Genomic DNA, 19914 nt, shown 5'->3' on the forward strand with positions numbered 1-19914 from the left:
TTTGCATCCCAAAACAGAAGTGAAACTAAACTTGTGATTGGTTGATTTTATAGGGTTGGGATATGCCTGCCTGTGTGCGTGCACATGCTTCAAGATGTAAATGTCCGTGCAGTTATATTGGAAAATGTGTTTTTGTTTGCAAACATGAGCGGATTTCCCATCAGCCAGGCAACAGCAAGAAAACTTCTGAGGTGAACTGTGGCGTGGTGGTTTATCTGTTGCCGAGAGATGTGCGGGGATAATCTCAGCTGCAGTCTAATCTGAGCCCTCACTGTCCTCTTCTTCTCGGAGGAGATACTTGTTTGCTTTTGTAGCACTACACTGCACCCATCCTCCACTTGAAGTCAAGTGAAGGATTCCCCTAAAAACTCTGGTCCCAGCCCAGTTAGCACTCGGGAAAGGCTTCAAACTGGGCCAAGATCTGTTCCGAAGCAAGTGGTTCTTCTCCCAGCCTGTTGCGTGTAAATAGGTTACACAGAGAGGTTTTATTGTACATCTGATGCATATGGTCACAAGATACAAGATGCAGTATAGCGACAGTAGGATGCTTTATGTGTGTGAGGGAGCAGGGACGAATTGAAATGCAAAGTTAAACTCTACTCATTCTCTTTCTACATCCTTCTTTCTTCCTGTGTGGCTGTCGCTACCAAACAGCAGCGATGGCCGGGAGTCTCTGGCCTGAAAAGCAGGAAATGATGCGTCAGAGAGGAAACAGACTCTTCTGGTTAAGGCAGCTGTCAGGCAGCAAAGAAGAGGTAGAAGAGAAGGTCTTTGTAAAGCATTTATATTAACGCATCAGTGCATGCAGAGTTAAGTTTTTGATAATAATGTGAAGATTATATTTGTGCTCTGTGTTTCACTATGGTAGGAAGTTCTGTTCTTTTTGTTTTTCTGGCTGATATAAATGAACTGAGGAATAATGAATTATTTATTTTGTACATAATGCTGATTTTTTATTTTTTGTATTCATTTGTCTTTTTATTTTCTTTCTTTTTTTTTCTTTCTCAACTTTGTTTCCAGATTCTTTTGACGCTGTACAGACTGACAGTGCGCTTCTATTCAGAGTGTCAAGTCCACGTTCTCTCCTCTCTTATTTGTCGATGTACAGGAGTTGTTTTTAATGATAAATATGAATAACGAAACAATTATTAAACTAGCATTGATGAATGGCCTATTATATACAGAGGCACAGGCATTCAGGCAGCCAAAAGCATGATTGCATGGTTAGAATTTGCGCTGTTCAAAGCAAAAAGCAGCAAGACACATTTTAACAGAAGAGCTGGTGTGTTGCCATCACAACTTAAAGGAAACAAGTGTACTCTATCTGATCATAATTCTTGATGATTCCTCTTGTTATTTGATGATATTTATGATTCTATGATTATTATGGTTCTTTATTATGGACATTATTCTTAATATTTAAGCTCTCTCTCTCTTGCTGGTTGCTCTTCATGTTACGTTGCTCCTTGGTTGATCTTGTTGTGCTTCTTTGGGAGAGGTGAACCCCCCTCGGAGACCCTGTGCCATAGAAATTGTGCCACGGTTCTTACTTATTTCTCTCTCTTCTCTCTTCTCTCTCTCTCTCTCTCTCTCTCTCCTCTCTCTCTCTCTCTCTCTCTCTCTCTCTCTCTTTCTGTTTTGACTCCCCGGTCACTAACACTGTAAGCATGCCCCATGGGACGATCCACTTTTTTACTCTTGAATAAAATATGCATGAACCTTTGATATGGATACTGATTCTTTATTTACTTTCAACTGAGCAAAGAAACACATGCACACATCTCCAATATAAAAAAAACCCCTGGCTTACCAGGTAAGGCTGTATCCACTGTCAGTGGATCACCAACTTCCTGACGGACAGGAGACAGCAGGTGAGGCTGGGGAGCATCAAATCCAGCACCCGGACCATCAGCACTGGCGCCCCACAGGGATGTGTTCTCTCCCCACTGCTCTTCTCCCTCTACACCAATGACTGCACCTCAGGAGACCCCTCGGTGAAACTCCTGAAGTTTGCAGACGACACCACCGTCATCGGTCTCATCCAGGACGGAGACGAGTCTGCTTACAGACAGGAGGTGGAACAGCTGGCTCTCTGGTGTAGTCAGAACCATCTGGAGCTGAACCCGCTCAAGACGGTAGAGATGACAGTGGACTTCAGGAGAAGCCCCCCCCCTCACCATCCTGAACAGCACTGTGTCTACTGTGGACTCTTTCAGGTTCCTGGGATCCACTATTTCCCGGGACCTGAGGTGGACCTCCCACATAGACACAATCAGAAAAAAGGCCCAGCAGAGGATGTACTTCCTGCGTCAGCTCAGGAAGTTCAACCTGCCCCAGGAGCTGCTGATCATGTTCTACACCTCCATCATCCAGTCTGTTCTGTGTACCTCCATCACTGTCTGGTTTGGCTCTGCAACCAAACTAGACAAACACAGACTGCAACGGACTATAAGGACTGCAGAAAAAATCATCGGTGTCGACCTGCCCCCCATCCAGACTTGTACCGGTCCCGGGCCAGGAAACGGGCAGGGAGCATTACCGCTGACCCCTCACACCCTGGACACAAATTCTTCAAACTCCTCCCCTCCGGCAGGCGCTACAGATCACTGTGCGCCAAAACAACCGCCATAAGAACAGTTTCTTCCCCCAGGCTGTCACTCTGATGAACACTAAACCATAACAGTGTCAGACCTGTCAGATAAATACTCTCTGTAAATATACATGTAGATACACAATGCAACAATTCTCAAAGCAGAATTCCATATTTCTATTTTTGTATTATTTAACTTCTATTTTATAATGTAAAACTACCTCTGCAACTCACCACTGCACTTTATCATATTTTTTTAGCCTGTACATATTAGTCATGCCTATTTGTTGTTTCTTTGTATTTATAGCTAAGGTTATTGTTATTATATTTCATTTTATTTTTATTGTAGTTCTTATTCTTATTCCTATTCTTATGCCTTGTACAAAGAGAGCACAGTTTACTAAAGTCAAATTCCTTGTGCGTTCAAGCATACTTGGCGAATAAAGCTGATTCTGATTCTGATTGAAACCAGCTGAACTGGTTCTGTTGTAATGGTATTTGTCTGACACGTAGAGTCATACATCCTGCTTTTAAAGTTTCATTACAATTCTTTTTGAGGTAAAACCAGAAAATTAAAATTAAAACAAGACATAAAAAATGAGAACGTTACTTTGGAGCTGTGTTTTTCTACATCCTATGAAAAAATCTCATTACACAGTAACATCTCGTCCAGCTAACAGGCTTGGTTTTGGGTCATTCTCTGGACACTAATCTCAGAATATACAATTTTATTAGCCAGCAATAATGTTTACTTTAAACTGTGATGAAATGTCAGTTATCTTATTTTGATATATTCGATCATTAAAATAATCTTCATTAACTTTAGAACCTTTATGTGTTCACACTTCCAACAATGTAAGTGCTGTGAATATAGATGTATGAGGATGTATCTCCTCGGTCTCTACTCCCACATTTCCTGTATAAATTACAGCTGTCCTATAAATAAAGGCAAAAATGCCCCCCGAGAAATAACTAAAAAAATTGAAAGCTTACTGAATGAGAAAGCAGTGCAAATAGAGAGTTAAAATAAGTGAATGAATAATCAGTGGAAATAAAATATTAAAAGAGGAAATGCAGGTTTTAAGTATTTAATGGATGAACATTTCAAACAGCTATCATAAGTTTAAAATAAATAGATAAAGCAATGATATTAATATAAGAGAGCGAAAGTAACATAAATAATGATCTGTTAAAGTCAGAATAATAGTCATGGGAACATAACTCTGAGCTGTTTTGATTTAGTGATGTTGATCTATTGTTCATCGGGTGGTGACAAAACAGGCTGAACTAGTAGCTTAAAGTTTTATGTACATACAGTTTGAATAGGTTGCCAAAAGTCATCATAGAAGTTAGAAACAACTTTCTATACACTATAACTATACACAGTTTCCTTTAAGTCGAGGAAATGTTTTAAATATTCGTCTGACAGGCATGAACAACATTTAATTAAATAGTTACCAGAAATCCATAAGTAGATGTTTTAAAGAGTCACGTTAGGCTCATGGATCATCTGAAACAAGAAGTGGAAGTTAGTTCTTGAGATGGTGCTGTTCCCATGAATGCTAAAAAGAGCATGTTGCCATTGTTTTGTGCTCTCTTGTATGCACAACATTTTACTCTGCTATTAAATGTTGGTTTGAACCTTTTTTATTCCCTTTGTCCTGAAAATAGCCTCACAAAGTATCTGTCAGCCTGAAACCAGCCCAGTGAAAAGTCCTTAGTCATCATAAAACAGTTTCGTTATGTCTTCCTCTTCCAATGAAGACTTGCCTCTCCTTAAGTTTGGTAAAGCAAGGGTTCCGGTAAAGCTTCAATGCAGACAGGAGGCAAATTTATGTGAAGATGAAAGTGAAACTTCAGGATCAGGAGGCGGAGAGAAAAAGAAGCGGCTCTGCAGAAGGAGAGCAGATGACAAAGAGAATCTCTCTGACCTGGTTCACTAAAATCATTGAGGTGAGTCTTTACATTTCTTACTTATGTTTTACCTTCATCAACTTCTTGAAGTGTCAGACCAACTGTCTCCTGCTGGAAGAGACTCTTTCCCCTCTGTCGATGAGGGATCAGTACTGACAGTGATCCAGTTGTGTTTGAGAAAGTTTGGTGTTAGGTAACATGCTACATACCGTAACTGCAAAATGTTCCTCTTAAACTGTGAGCCTGCCTGAACATGTGGGAACGAGTGCAACACACAAATGTATATTCACAGATGGGAATCTATAATTAATGCAAAAGTTTTGAAAGACACATCACACTAAATCAACGTGGCTCTTTTTTCACCTGTCCAAGCCATACCTCTGATCTCACTGCAGCTGTGTTTGCAGCTCTCTGTTGATGTTAGATTTGATGCATTGTTCTGCAGTTAATGTGTAAAAGCTGTGTCCACAGTGAAGTCTACAGGGAACATTACACGCAGAGTTGACTGCCGAACTGGTTTATCAAACCGTGTGGTTTCCCTGCAGATGATTTCCCTCCAAGATCAGGAAGCGCTCATCCCTCAGCCACGTGGGGCTTTGCCTAAGGTGAATGCTGTGGTCCTGGCTGCCATAACAATCGGAGGCATCATGTTACTGTCTCCTGAGTCAATTTGGGGTTGGATTGCCATGGTAACACTAATTCTGACCCTTGGCCCTCTGCTGCACGGGATCTGTCTGCTTACAGAGGAGATGCTGCACCATTCAAACACAAGGTGAGAGCAGAGGAGTACAGGAGTGAAAGTGTGGTTGTTTCATGAAATGTGTCATTTAAACATTACCACTTCTTCATCTTCTTTTATTTGATTTTATTCCTTATTTTTTTGTAGGTACCGCAGCAGAGGCCTGATGATGCACATGCTGTCAGCCTGTGGTTTGGTAGGGAAGTCCCTGTTGACTGCAGTGCTGGCAGGCCTTTTGCTCTCCTTGGTTGGACATCCTCTGCCACACGACAGCCAGTGCTTGGTGCTCATCATCCTAGCATCTGCTCTTTACACTCTGTTCAAAAGCCTGGGAGTCTTGGTAAGGTCCATAGTGGACACACAAACTGCTTACTACCACAGAAATATGGATCTGATGTGGCTTTGGGTCTTTATAAAATGGCTATAAGAGTTTTGGGTGCTTTCATTACAGTTGCACGTTATTCTCATACATCAGTTTCAGTATGAGGAGGACTTCACTTCGAAAAGCCCAGTTGTAATGCTGAATTACGATTATGACTGCTTATCACAGCAGTTCTCAGGCTGTGCTGTCATAAATCCACTCATTCCTCCAACAGTCAGCGAGGGGCTCTGCACTCAACGGACATTTCAACTTCTGTCAAGTGTCACCATCGCCTGAGAACAATGAGGCGGCCAAATCTCTCCTGACATATTCTTTGTATCAGATTAGGCCACCCTGCCCTCCCTCATAAAAAAAAAGCTTTAAAGAAAATGTTACGAGCCATCATAACTGTGGTCTACCTCCACTCCTCATACAAATAGCAACTAATCAGCAGCTCTGGTGTGAGGGACTCCTCCACACATGAATCATGTCCCTTGACCTGCCTTACACAGAGGAAAAATAGTTTCAAGATGAAGCTGAGTGAGGTGTGAGTGTCCTGTTTGTTAACTTTTACCCACACATAGAAGCAGACATATATAAGAAAGCACAAACCACCACGTGTGCTTCATTCCCTCCAGGTCATAGATCGGTCATCAGTGAATGTAAGTTCCTTTATTTGAAGCTAAATGACTGTATCACATTTCAAACACACTTCAGCACTTAAATAAGTAATGCTGAATGTTTGATCCTCCTGCTTCTGTGTGTTTTTCATTCAATACCAGGTCCAAACAAACTCTGCTTAAGCTGGGAAGAAAGCAGGCGACTCATTCACATTGTTCTTGTTTCACTGTCTGTTAAAAGGCTCTAACGGAGGCAGGTGAAATACTGTGAATCAACACCCAGCTGACAGCAGTTCCCTCAGTCACCAGAGGGGGGAGCTCCACTGCTTATTCACACTGTGACAGTGCTGACTCCGAATTCACTGCCCAGAAATGTGTTCAGTTTTAAGATTCAGCATCAAAGATTGTTTGTAGGTTTATTCAACACCTCTACTCTCGCTCAACACAGCCCTCCAAACACAGCTTAGACTGATTCACACCTTTAAAATACAGCTGCTCGATCATAACTCCAGCGAACAGCATGTTAGCTAAAAATAAACAGTCAATTACGTGATAATTACAACCTGTTGTCAAGACTGGAAACATTAAAGTCTTTGTAGGAGTGGACAGGGTGTGTTGTTTAACAGGAGTTTATAAAACCTTTAGGTATGAAGTACACATGGTAGGATCATAGACTGTACATATATGTACAGCGTTGCTCCGCGTTTTCCCATTGTACGGTTTTGAAGCCAAAATATTCTGTTCCAGAACTCAGACATCTTGTACATTTAAACTCTAATAACTAACAAAAAAGAAACTTTCAGAAAAAAGAGGCCTTGAACTCAAAACAGTCAAATAATAACTACATATCACCACAGCATACGGATGTGAGAAACATCTGTACGACTTATATCTATTTTTAAGGTTGACCGCAGTCCCATTCAAATGAATGGGGAGTTTTTGACCTATACTGCATCCAGCCACTAGGGGGAGAAGTTTTTGTGCTCGCCTCACTTCGAGCCGAGGGAGATTACGTCCATTCTATATAGTCTATGGGTAGAATGTGTTCCTGCAGCACTTACTGAATGATATACTCTACCTGGAGTTAAAGTAGGCCAAAATAGTAATCAGCAATAATGAACAGAGCAGTCACTCCACCCTCAAGGAACTGTCTTATCGTCTGCACCAAATTATATCTAAAAATATATACTTCCTACATAGGATAGGGCAGCTCGGGTACAGGGATGTCCCTTTTCCTCTACCTGACATCAGTGGAGAGGTGTCATGCACCTTCAGAGCAGAGGTGAGGAGTTGTGACATCATTGGCTGTTTCTGTTGGTTTGCAGAGTCCTTCAGAGGTGGAGGTGTCAGACATCTGCGAGGGAAGAAAGATGAACGTGGCCCACGGCTTGGCCTGGTCCTTTCACCTCGGCTACCTGCACATCGTGCTACCACGTCAGTACCAGCAGAACCTCACACACACACACACACACACACCCGCTCACACACCCGCACACACACACACACACACACACACACACACACACACACACACACACACACACACACACACACACACACACCACACACACACACACACACCAGGTCCAATTGATGTGTAGCTTCTAAACTGTGGAATACTGTCTGAATGTTCTTATTAGGTCACATTTCACTCTCTGTGGGTTAAAGGAACATTACTCCTTGTATCTGACTCTGATGAATCTAAAGGTCCAAATCAAAGGGAATACTAAGAACCAAACAATGGTCTGTTTGTGTTTGTGTCCATTCAGATTTAGAGAAGTCCATTGCATCATTTCGTTCCACTCATCAGGCCAGCAGCTCCTGGGGTCGAGGCTCCAGGAAGCTTCTTATCCTCATACCACTCAACTCCAACATTTCTCACAAGCTGGAGGACGAGGACAACAACATCTCTTTCTATGACAATCTCCCTAACACTGAGATTGACAGAGCAGGAGTCCGGGGGCGGGTCTACAAGCACAGTGTCTACAGAGTCATGGATGAGCATGGGAAGGTAGGATGGGACGTATGATGATAGAGGGATACTTTGTGTGGATTATAAGGAGGTTGATTTAAAGTTAAAGAAAACATAGCAGCTGAAAAGTGTTTGTCATGCATACATTATTTGATGTGTCAAACATATCCCAGCATGCATCAGCTAAAAACAAGGAAACACCATAGACAGGTGACATGAAATAAGTCACTCACAGCCTGCAGTGTGCATGCCACTGAGCTTCCTCGTGTGCTGTAACTCAGCGAGGTGTTGGACTCTTCTCTGCCAGCGTGAGTTGAGAGATGAGATGTGCTGAGGTTTCTTCTTTGATCAGATTTGTAAAGATGAGTAAAGTAAGATGGAGAGAAAGACAGAGAGAGCCACTCTTAAGTGACAGACTCAAGTGGTGGTGAATACACTTAATCTTTTCAATATCTTAAGATTGCACGTCAATGTGTCCTATATTCACTATGTTTGATGTGGATATCTAACACTGATGGGACACTGAACCACCTCTGTAGTCTTGTGCATTCAAAGGAAGTTTGAGCTGAATCAAAGCTGTCTGAGATTCATTTAGGGGCAAAAATAGTCTCCAGTTACATCAAAAGGTGTTACCAGCATGATTTATGTCTGTATTTTACAGGTGTAGTCTACACATTGCAGGGGGATGATACATGTTTGTCTTTCTTACATTTACTCCAGCAGTGCACTCACATTTTATTCTAGGGTCCTTTTATTAAGCTAATTAATATTTGTACTCAGCACTTGAGAGATATTTGTACTTCTTGATTCATATATAAAACTATGACAGCTTTAGATACCTGATAGACTTCATATTTTAGGTCTAAAAAAATAACCACACCCTCTGAGCATTCATTTTGACATCCTAAAAAGCAAAGACATTTTTTCTGTGATCCAAAAGAAAAAATAAGACATAAAAAAAGGAAAATCAGCAAATCCTTGAATTTGAGGGACTGTAACCATTAACCCAGTGCACTAGCATTGTTAGAAAAAAATAAATACAACTATCAAAATATGGGTCATTTTTCAGTTTTCTGCACACTTATCAACTCCTTCAGTTTATCATACAAGACTCATTACAAAGATCGAATTTTGCTCGCAAAGTTTTCTGCACCTGCTACAATGCTAACTTCTATGAGTATTCTATGAGCTTCAGGTCACTTAATGTAGCTTTGTCAGTATGCTTTGATTGATTACTGTTACAGGTGTGTTTTTAATGCAACTTTCAGCTGCAAAGAAAAAGAAACACAGCATCACTTCATATCATTACAGTGCAATAATAATGTTAGATTTTTATATTGGTGTAGACATGCTCCATTTTTTTACTTTAAGATACATTTTGATGTGATCTGGTGATATGTCATACATATCAATAGACTGAAGGATACAATTTCGACTTAGAGTTTGATAATATGTTGTAATATTTCAGGGCTCTTCTTTTCAGATGTAATTTAACTTCATTTTCTACTTTGTAGCAATAATGCAGATTTCTAGTTAAAGCATTATGAAGATGTACCGCTGTAGCTTTCAAGTCTGATCGATGGACTTCTTTCACTTTAATCATTTATCCTCTGTTTTCCTACCTCTTTATGATACAACTAAATACACTGATGTCTTAACAACAAAGATGGTTTATACTTAATGATGAAAAAGAGAGTAAGGATCACCTCCACCATGTGTATCCCTGCCTCAATCAACCAATCAATCAATCGATCAATCAATCAATCAATCAATCAATCAATCAATCAATCAATCAATCAATCAATCAATCAATCAATCAATCAAACAATCAATCAATCAATCAATCAATCAGACTTTGTAAAGCACTTTTCATCCAACAATAAAGTAACACAAAGTGCTGTACATAAAATAAAATAATTTAAAAATACAAAAAAGATAGTAAAATAAGATTTTTAAACTCACCAGAATATAATAAATGAATAAGACAATAAAACACTAGAAGATTAAACCAGTAAAAGAAACTAAGAAGCTACATTTGAAGTAAATACAGCAAAGTAAAACATAATTAAGTATTAAAATGATGAGAGTTAATCTGTAAAAATCACGTAGAATAGGATAAGATCAAAATAATAACTAAATAAATAAATGAAATAATCTAAAATAAATAAATGAATAAATACAAATTAGAAATAATGTGAATTAAATATATATAAAAGTATCTCTAACAATTCAAAATAAGCCAGTGTATGGCTTTGTATGCCTCAGCATCAGTACCATCTCCTGGTTGAACCAGAGAACCTGCCACAGGAGAGCAGATTTATCACGGTGTAGCAACAGCACCATCTACCTGTGAGACATGTTCATCAGAGGAGTCTGAGGCCACAGAGCCACAAGTTTTTAAAGGGTTAATGTTCATACAGATCAGTCTCTGAGTTTCTGTTGTGCTAATGTGTGAATGCATGTGTTTGTGTGTACACAGGCCCATGAGTGTGTGTGTGAGTATGCTACTCCTCTGCTGACCATGTACAGAATGTCCCATGAGAGCAGTGCTGGTTTCGGGGAGTATGAGCGCAGACAGCAGGTTCTGCTCTTCTACAGGACCCTGCACGACATCCTAGAGAACTCGCTGGAATGTCGCAACCGCTACACACTCATCCTGCTCAATGGTAGGATGACACAAAGTGTGTATCAGTATGTGTGTGTGTGTGTGTGTGTGTGTGTGTGTGTGTGTGTGTGTGTGTGTGTGTGTGTGTGTGTGTGGTGTGTGTGTGTTTGTGAGTGTGTGTGTGTTGTGAGTGTGTGTGTGTGTGTGTGTGTGTGTGTGTGTGTTTGTGTGTGTGTTTGTTTCAGACACACTTCCTTCAAAACTCATCTCCACTTTTCAGTTTCATCTTTCATAATTGATCTTTTAAAAATGTTTTGTGATAACAGTAACAAACATAGATGGTGTGTGTTCTTCCTCCAGATAAGCATGAGGATGACCCTCACTTCCTGTCCAAGACCATCCTAAGACACCTGCAGCAACAGGAGAAAGAGGAGTTCTGCCTCACCCCACCTCCTCACCAGGAGATGCTGGACCCGTTTGCAAGGCTTGGAAGTTTTCAGTCAAACTATCGGTATAAAAATGGAGACCGCCACCACTCTGAGCCAATGAGCAGAGAGCCCACACTCCAGATGAGCATGGAGAGACCTCAGTCACTGAAGGGGCCTGAGGAGTGCACCGATCACTTTAATGAGAAATCATAAACACAAACACTGACAGAGGCAGAAATTATCCTAAACACACACACCTAACGTTTGGCATTCTTTCAAACTGTGGTCTGATTATTTACCAGCTTCACTGATGCGACTTCCAAATGTTCTCTGAAACAGCACCTTAAATAAACGCTTGCTTGTGCTTAGTTAATACTTGTGTTGAATGTTTGATTTCAGTGTTCTGTGGTTGTAACATCTGAATCTAGTTTTAATCATTTTCAAGAGGTTGTGACATATTAATAGTTAAAATTCAGATGTTTCCATACTTGTATTTATTAAGCCAGTTCTACCACACGTTCTGGGAGCTATGGATACAAATATCCTGAAGGGAATATGTGTATTTATTATATTAATTATGGATGAAATTAGACTATGGGTACAGTAGACTAATAAATAAAGCTGCTGAAGTCAGGAGAGTCAGGTCTACTGGAGTGTGCTTTGAAACTGAATAAACAAAAGAAATAGTCACAAGACACCTGACCACGCCTGTTCAGCTGCACACACACAAACACACACACATACCTCATGACCTGTGGAGCCCCAGCTGAAACTGCTCAGTGAGGTTGCATCAGATGTGTTTACAGCCTGACAGAAGTCTCAACAGGGCAGAGGTGAGAGGAAGGGCAGACAGAACACAATTAATTATTAACACGGTTCACTGTGTACTGCATTCAGATGATGTGTGAATGTAACATGTTTCATCAAAAACAGACTGGAGATCAAACAACAGAGCAATGTTTGAGGAACACTGCACTATCAACATGAAGCTGTAAGCTCTGACTGCACAGTTTGTTTTCTCTACATTTCCCAGTGTTCTGCTCTTTCTGAAAACTGGAAACTTTAACCTTCACAAACATTTAAATACTAAAACCAAAATAATCCGAGCAGAAATATTCATCTCTGGCTCTTCATCTGCATAACATCCATCACCATGATGAGAGGTCACAAGACTGTTGACCTTTTAGATCAGACCAAAGAGGAGCTGAGAGGCAAAGAGGTCAGCAGTTCACTTCCCTTGCTCCACCAATAACTGTAATAAGACAGACATATAAACTAACTTTATTACTTTGTGGTGTCGGCTCAAGTTTAACAAATCAGATATCACAGTCTTCATAAATTAAACAACAACAAAATACAAGTAGCTGTAGGTGGTCAGCACGACCTTTGTCACTCCTCCTCCATCACTTTGGTCCAAACTGAGATATCTCAACAAACACTGCTTTGATTCAAGACAAATGCCACTCAGAGGAGCAACTCTAATGACTCTCATAACCCTGACTGTTTCTCCAACACCACCCTGATGTTTGGGATTTTGAATAAAGTTTTTTGTAAAAGAAAAAGAAAAGAAGTAAAGAATGAAAAATCCAAACATTAATTTCGATATTTATATTTGCATCTTTAAAGATATCTCACATGTAAGAGCCCACATAGCTGGGTTATTCTTTTTTCCTCTATTGTATTTAAGAAAGTTATTTTAAAACACTGGAAAGCTACATATCCTCCCTCACTTAAACACTGGAGTAACGAACTGATGTATTATTTGAAATTGGAAAAATCATTAGCCTTTGAAAATAACATAATATTTTATTTTGAAAACATATGGGGTAAAGTATTACATGCACTTAGCTCCTAAGTTTTAGTGAGAGTAGTGCAAATTTTGATTTGTGATCAAAGATTTTCTGTTATTTCAATCTATTTTTTTTATTTTTTTAACAGCTAACATTTATTTACAGAAGAAAAATTATGAAATTATAGAGGTCCAGTTTGTCGGTGTGAGGAGTGAGTTTTTTCTCTTTCTCAGTTCTGTTTGTGGATCTTGTTTTAGTTTGTTTGTTGTTTTGTGTTACTCTTAATTTAATTGTCCCCTGTGTTTTATTGTTTTATTGTTTTGGTGGCATGTGTATGTGGTTAAATGTGAACAAAAAAATTATACCAAAAAAAACAAAAAAAAAACTAATTTTTACACACATTTGTTTGCACCACAAGTCAGGAGATTTATTATAAACATTTGAACTGAGCAGTAAATATTATACCACATCATAATCACCAAGTTGCATCAAGCCAAATAATCAACCTCTGGTCTTATTTAATTTTTTCCACATTTGTTATTGTATGTATGTTATTCTATGTAATCTTGATATCTTTCTATCTTCCTCTATCTTACTAAAAGCCTAACTAGGGACAGGAGTTGGAAAGTAGCAATAGCATAATCTTTATATGTGAAGCTTCAGTTACTACAGCTGCTTGTAACAGGCAGAAGTTGTGCTATGTCATTTGCATTGTCCCTATCAAATAAATAAATAGATAAAGTAGTAAATAAGTAAATCAATAAATCAATAAATCGATCAATCAATCAATAAATAAATAAGCATTGTTTATATGGTCACTACAAAGTGTTCTCTAAATATTCTCACGGGGGGCAGCTGTGAGCCCAGAGGAAGAGCAGGTCATCCACCAATCAGGAGGTTCCATCTCTGGCCTCATCATCCTGCAAATTACGATGCACCCTGCATTGCACTGCCTCAGTGTGAGTGTAACATAATGTGTGGGTGTGTGTGAAGGGGAGAATGGGATGTGACATCAATCAATCAATCAACCAATCAATCAATCTTAATCTATATAGCGCCAAATCACAACAAATCTTATCCCAAGACTCTTTAAAAAACAAAGCAGGTCTACACCGTACTCTATGTTAAATTATTAACAAAGACCCAACATGAAGACAGGATACGATCCAGTCCCCTCTTACAGACAGAACTCAGTCTGATCTCATCTTAATCCACCATGAGCAGAGCACTTTGCAGCATTTAGCACAGGGGTGTCAAAATAATTTCAGTTCAGGGGCCACATACAGCCCAATTTGATCTCAAGTGGGCCAGACCAGTAAAATATTACAGAATTACCTATAGAGAGGGACAACTCAAAGTTTTTCCATTTGTTTTAGTGCAAAAAAGTACAAGTGCATTCTGAAAATGTCCACATTACATGAACTATCTTTTTAGGAAAACAGCTGTTGTATTTTTCAACATGATGAGTCTCATAGTGAGACATATGTACACACATGGTATGGTAAGCATGTGCACGATATGTGGCTCCTTTTTTTGAAAAAGGTGCATCCACAGCTCCTGCTGTTACAAGTTTACATATACGAAAACTTTAGTGTTGGTTGGATCTTGAAGTGCTCTAAAAAGTCTATGAATTTCCACTGGATTATGCAAACTGCAAATCTTCTCCCGCCGTTCAGGTGCGCTCCATCAGCTCTATGATTGTTTGCGACCCCCAGAGGACAAATCTGAAATAGCAGTAACTTTTATTGAAAAATTGTAGCAAATGTCTTCTCTGTAATTGTTTCACTTTGGGAAGTCATCCACGGGCCGGATTGGAACCTCTTGCGGGCTGGTATTGACCCGCGGGCCATATGTTTGACACCCTTGATTTAGCAAGTTACAGCGGCAAGGACAAACTTCCTTTAACAGGCAGAAACCAAGAGCAGGACCAGACTCATGTTAGACAGACATCATGTAGAGTGAAAATGCTTTAAGAAAGCTGTAACAGTGCAGTCCATTTACCTGCAATGTAAACAGCCACCACTCAGTGTGTAGTGTCTGTTTACATGAAGACACTGGATTACAGATAGTGCAAAAGATAGCTTTCACTTGGAACTGACAGTATAACCTGAACTGTAATAATCTTATAATCTCTGACTGAGAGAGATATAATCACAGATATTACTGACACTGACACTGTAGTTCCCCTTCAGTTCTTCAGAGGGACACTTCCTCCTTGATGGGAAGTCTTTTGACGACAGCCTTTAACGTGTTAATGATTGGTTAGCCGCTGTGATGTCACAGGTGGAAATTTCCCAAGAAGGTGAGTCAGACCAGAGAAGTTGACTTTCAAGAGCACAGCCTGACTCCACAGTTTCTGCTCTTACATCAGCCCTGTAAGGATGACCTCAAGGCAAACACTACAGGCTATATTGTAAGTGAGTATTAATTTCCCTGGTTAGCCAGACAGCTGAAGAGACAGTTTACACCACTATGTTGACCAGAGTTTACACACTTCCCCTCATTTATCCCCCACATAAACTCTCATATTCCCGAGTTCCTCTCCATAATCAAACACCAAACACTGCAAAAAGAGCAAGGAAGGAATTAAGATATGTGACTTAGTGCATATAGCTAACTTTTTTATTTAAGCCACTCTAATAAAAGTGCTTTACAACAGTATTGAATGCAATGAAAATGCAGTCGTACAAACGACACCTTTAGTGTCTGTAGTTCAGACAAATAAGAAAGACAACTACAAAGCTCCTTTAATGAAACAATAAATACTCTAAATTACTTATAAAGATAAGACGTCAGTGACACGCCGCCTATTTTCCTTATACACACATCACTAAATTGAGTTTTCAATACTCCCAAATTTGATGAGCAGTTTTGAGTCTTTTTTGTGAAACAGGTCATGTGGTGCTGAGATTTACGTCCATATCTTACTCACTAAAGGAAAACGGTGAAGAGTATGGTCAAGTGAACACCTCACATGATCCACCAGGTGTGTGTGTGCGTCTGAACAGCATGTGTCAGACCACGTTACTCACCTGTGAGTAAGGCGGGGCTCATGGCACCATGTCTAGACCTGATGTGTAGCCTGACAGTAAACCTGTGTGTGTTTGCTGGGAAGAGATATGAGGAGTTGAATTTGACTTGACTGAACATTAAGTCTAATCAGAACAGCTTTTTACAATCCAATCTTGGAAATGATGGAACAAGTGAATTATCTCTCACTGAGAACAAGGCCAAAGTCCATGTATCACGATATAAGTACAGCAGGATGTTTTAATCCGCCGAGAACAGGCTGTATGTACTGATTCAAGTTTACAATCTCAAATCAAAGGTCAAAACATTTATTGGATTAAAAACAATATAAATTACATTTAACCAATTTAATCAGCTGCACTTTTACATGCACGTTTATTTATGCAACTTTTTTCCTCTCATTTCTTTAGATAAGGCAGAAGCAACAGCAGATTAGGTTTGATTCTTAACCACTCTGGATTTTTCTCTAATTTCAGAAACATTTAGCCTGGGGGCTTTATTTTACATGTCAATGAACTAAAAACCTGATACATCCAGTATAAACATTAAAGCAGCACTTTTAATGTGCACCAATGTTTGGAGAAGAAATGTGGTCTTCTCCTCTGCTTTGTCGTTATGGGCTTTATATTGTGATATATACAGTAAGAGACCTGTCCCTTCTTGTTGCTTTACAGCCTTTATGAAATAAAAGAAATCAGGTGTGGCTCTTCTGTCTGTCCCGCTGTCTGGACTTGAGATTAAAAGAGATTGAAGTTTTCTCCATGAATGCCCCTGGACTGGACTACACCCTCTCACACAGAACAACCACATAAAAATCACAACCAGATGATTTAAAACTTCAGTAAACATATATCGGCGTGTTGATCTAATTATGCTTACTTTGGACTCAAATGCTCATTTTCAGAAATCATTTATACCCTTTTCTGTATCATTTGTATTCTCTTTGTTTACCAGTAAGTCAAAGCGCTTTCTAACAATACCAGATATTACTGTACTGTAACCTCTCCACTTTGAAGGTTTTTGAGGATATCTTCTTGTGTTATCAGACTGATAAAAACCCTGCGCTTAAAAATAACTATTGGACCACAGTATGTATGACTGTTGTATTAGTCATTGGCTGGTAGATTTCCAGTTTACCATAGGCGTGTGATTTATCAGATTTTTAAGATAGTATGGTATAATAATGACTTAGTCTTTATTGAACGGTAAAATATGTAATCATCACTTATTGAGGTAAAAATGTAAAAGAAAATAGTAATAATTTAATTTTTGTGTTGACATTCTTAAGTACAAAAGTCAGAGTTCATTTGGAGTAAAAAGGCTCCAATCTGTGAACAATAAATCTGTCATCACATTACATTTTCTATATTGTTTTTTCTGTCACAGTGTATCACAGTAAATCAATTTTACATTTTGGTAGATATTCTAAGTCTTTTTTTTTTTACCACTATTGGATACATTACATAGTAAATAGGGTAAAAAAAAAAAAAGGAAAATATACTGAGGTACCTAGACATACAAAGACATTGAAAGACCAGCATAGACTGAAATTAAGCAAAGTTGACATCTACAGTTGAGCCTATTACGCCACCACTCTTTACATAATTATTTAATCCATTTCGTCATGTTTTTTATGTGAGTGCAGTCATTAGAAATAGCCATAGAAGAATACAACTTCAGATAGGCAATAAATACAAAATAAATGTACTTAAAACTGAAATTATTTAAGTTATTTTCGCAATAGCAAATTAGAATTTATAAAACTTTATATAATTTATATAATTTTTTTAATGTAAACCTTTAATTGTATGTCTTGGTCTCTACGTGACAAACATCAGCTCTCTGCCTCTCTCCGTGTAATGCCCGGACATGTTGCATGAGCCAGCGCAGCAGAAGATCAAGAACTTTCCCGAATGAACCGGTAAGCCCCTCCCACACGATAAGCCCCGCCCAGACGTGAGCAGCTGACGCAACGAGCTCAGGTATAAAAGCCTCGCGCTGCTGTCTGAAGACGCTCAGCTCACATAAGTCAATACATGGAGAACACACAGACTACACGCCTGGAGGAGATACCGGTGCTTCACGAACAGGAATCAGGATGGTGTATACCACGGCTCTGCTCTTCGGACACGGAGTGCCCGTGATGTCGGAGGAGGAAAGTGTCATGGAGATGATAGGAAAGTATTTCTCCGAGCTCACGTCCCCGGGCCGGAAGACGAGCTCAGCCCGGAGGGGCAGCGTCGAAAGCTGCGATGAGACTGAGAACAACCAGCCATGTAAGTTTAAATCACTGAGTTGAGTTTTTCTTTGTGATAGACAATAAGAACCAGGTGAAGTGTGATGTTTTCAGCAGTTGATTTAGGTTCTTAGATCAATTTAGAGATATTTATTAGCTTATCTCCTGGATGAGGATGAGGACGCATCTGACGCAACTCATCCTGGTCTTGAGTCAGCTGATCAGGACTCTTCATACTGCTCTCCTCACAGCTGCTGATGCGCAATCTTCACTTGTGTTTCATGGTGACTCTGTTCATTTTGTGCAGTATTGCAAGACATCCTATCACATGATAAAAGTACACTTACTGGAGTTAAGACAACTATAGGACAAGTGAAGAGTTCATTTGCAAAAACGGCTAACTCACTTTTGAAAAATTAAAAATATGTTTCAAAAAACATATTTTTTCTAATACTAGCTTTTGGTATGACCAATCAACTGAGGTTGGGGGGCTTTGACTAAGTCAAAATGAATTTACTTATCAGAGATATCTTGAAAATGTTACTTTATTAGGAATCTATATCTAAAAGAAATGTTTTTTGAAAATGTATAAAAACAGAATTATCTGTTTTATCAGCACTAATATTGACTGTTTTCCAACAAATGTATTGTGAAATAATGTTGCATACTTTAACACTGGGTTGTCTTTCTACAGTTACAAACTTGGATGCTGGTTTGGACTACAAAGAGAAGAAGTACATGACCAAGCAGATTGAGCGCTGTCTAACGGAGGCCAAAGCATCCACCCTTCACTGCCAGGTGCTGCTACTACCTCGCCACATGACCACCAGGGTGGGAAAGGACGTGGTGCACTCCTCTGCTGATGAGCCTTGTGGGCTCCGGGGCGCCTCCATCAAGGTCTATGTAGAAGACAAAGATGGCCTAAGGTCTGTGGGGAGCATCCACCCAGACTCAAGTGTCACCCCGACATTTGAACTGTCTGTAATCTTCAAGGCCGACAAGAATGATGGCTGGCCGTCACTGAAGCACATCTTTGATACCAACAAAGTGTTGAAGCTGAGACCAGAGTACAGGCTGGTGAAGAGGAAGCTCTACTCCTCTGCCAGCCCTGTTACTCATGAATTCAACTAGGGTAGAAGTTCAGAATGTAAACCCAGCCTCACTGTTTACCTCTGTTTGTGTGTGATTTATAAACTTCCTGTTCAGTGTTATATTTCTAGTAACTGTTTGACCTGGGCTGCCATGAAAAATGCACGTTTCCCTGCATTTTTTTGTCAAATGTAGAGCAAAAGTTTAAACTACTTCCTCTCCCTGGACTCTAATATGATCACAGTATTTTGCACATCTGTTTAAGTTGAATGTTAGAAGTTTACACTGTTGACAGTAACGTCCTTCCAGGAGTGGGCAGGTCTCCCTCCTGAAGAGTGCTGTATTTTTGTTATTTATGCAAAAAATAAATACATTTTCTTCAGTATTTCTTCAGTCTTGCGCTGTAATTTTGAGAGTTTTTGAGAAACATCTGTTAATATTTACACACTAATGAAGCACTTGCATCCACTTGAGTTAGGAGGTGTTCCTAAGACAGAGAGAAATAAAATGACAAGTGTGCAGGATCATCTCAAGAAACAT

General features: G+C 39.5%; 3 protein-coding genes across 3 annotated transcripts in view; all 3 read left to right on the forward strand.

The window, feature by feature from the left end:
- LOC117816891 (serine/threonine-protein phosphatase 2B catalytic subunit alpha isoform-like) overlaps positions 1-1682 on the forward strand; it is a 38702-nt gene extending 37020 nt beyond the window's left edge. Inside the window, 1 exon segment of the mRNA XM_034689273.1 lies at positions 655-1682. The gene's annotated coding sequence lies outside the window, so the exon portion shown is untranslated.
- Positions 1683-4366: 2684 nt separating this feature from the next.
- sting1 (stimulator of interferon response cGAMP interactor 1) lies at positions 4367-11602 on the forward strand. The gene is made up of 7 exons (XM_034690206.1): positions 4367-4543; positions 5050-5276; positions 5391-5583; positions 7550-7658; positions 7994-8235; positions 10676-10862; positions 11162-11602. The coding sequence occupies exons 1-7, from the start codon at positions 4433-4435 to the stop codon at positions 11440-11442; spliced, it is 1350 nt and encodes a 449-aa protein (XP_034546097.1). The 5' UTR covers positions 4367-4432; the 3' UTR covers positions 11443-11602.
- A 6444-nt stretch (positions 11603-18046) lies between these two features.
- Positions 18047-19759, forward strand: si:ch211-39i2.2 (uncharacterized protein LOC449866 homolog). Its single transcript, XM_034690985.1, has 2 exons — positions 18047-18325; positions 18980-19759. Exons 1-2 carry the CDS (start codon positions 18148-18150, stop codon positions 19414-19416), a joined length of 615 nt encoding a protein of 204 aa, XP_034546876.1. The 5' UTR covers positions 18047-18147; the 3' UTR covers positions 19417-19759.
- The last annotated feature ends 155 nt before the right edge of the window (positions 19760-19914 follow it).

The sequence above is a fragment of the Notolabrus celidotus genome, chromosome 8 (genome assembly GCF_009762535.1).
Source record: "Notolabrus celidotus isolate fNotCel1 chromosome 8, fNotCel1.pri, whole genome shotgun sequence".
NCBI classification, from domain to species: Eukaryota; Metazoa; Chordata; class Actinopteri; order Labriformes; family Labridae; genus Notolabrus; species Notolabrus celidotus.

Coding starts and splice junctions, on each gene's coding strand:
- sting1 (XM_034690206.1), top strand. CDS start 4,433: ATGAAAGTGAAACTTCAGGATCAGGAGGCGGAGAGAAAAAGAAGCGGC. Junction 4,544..5,049: donor GGTTCACTAAAATCATTGAG/GTGAGTCTTTAC, acceptor GTTTCCCTGCAG/ATGATTTCCCTCCAAGATCA. Junction 5,584..7,549: donor TCAAAAGCCTGGGAGTCTTG/GTAAGGTCCATA, acceptor GTTGGTTTGCAG/AGTCCTTCAGAGGTGGAGGT.
- si:ch211-39i2.2 (XM_034690985.1), top strand. CDS start 18,148: ATGGTGTATACCACGGCTCTGCTCTTCGGACACGGAGTGCCCGTGATG. Junction 18,326..18,979: donor GACTGAGAACAACCAGCCAT/GTAAGTTTAAAT, acceptor GTCTTTCTACAG/TTACAAACTTGGATGCTGGT.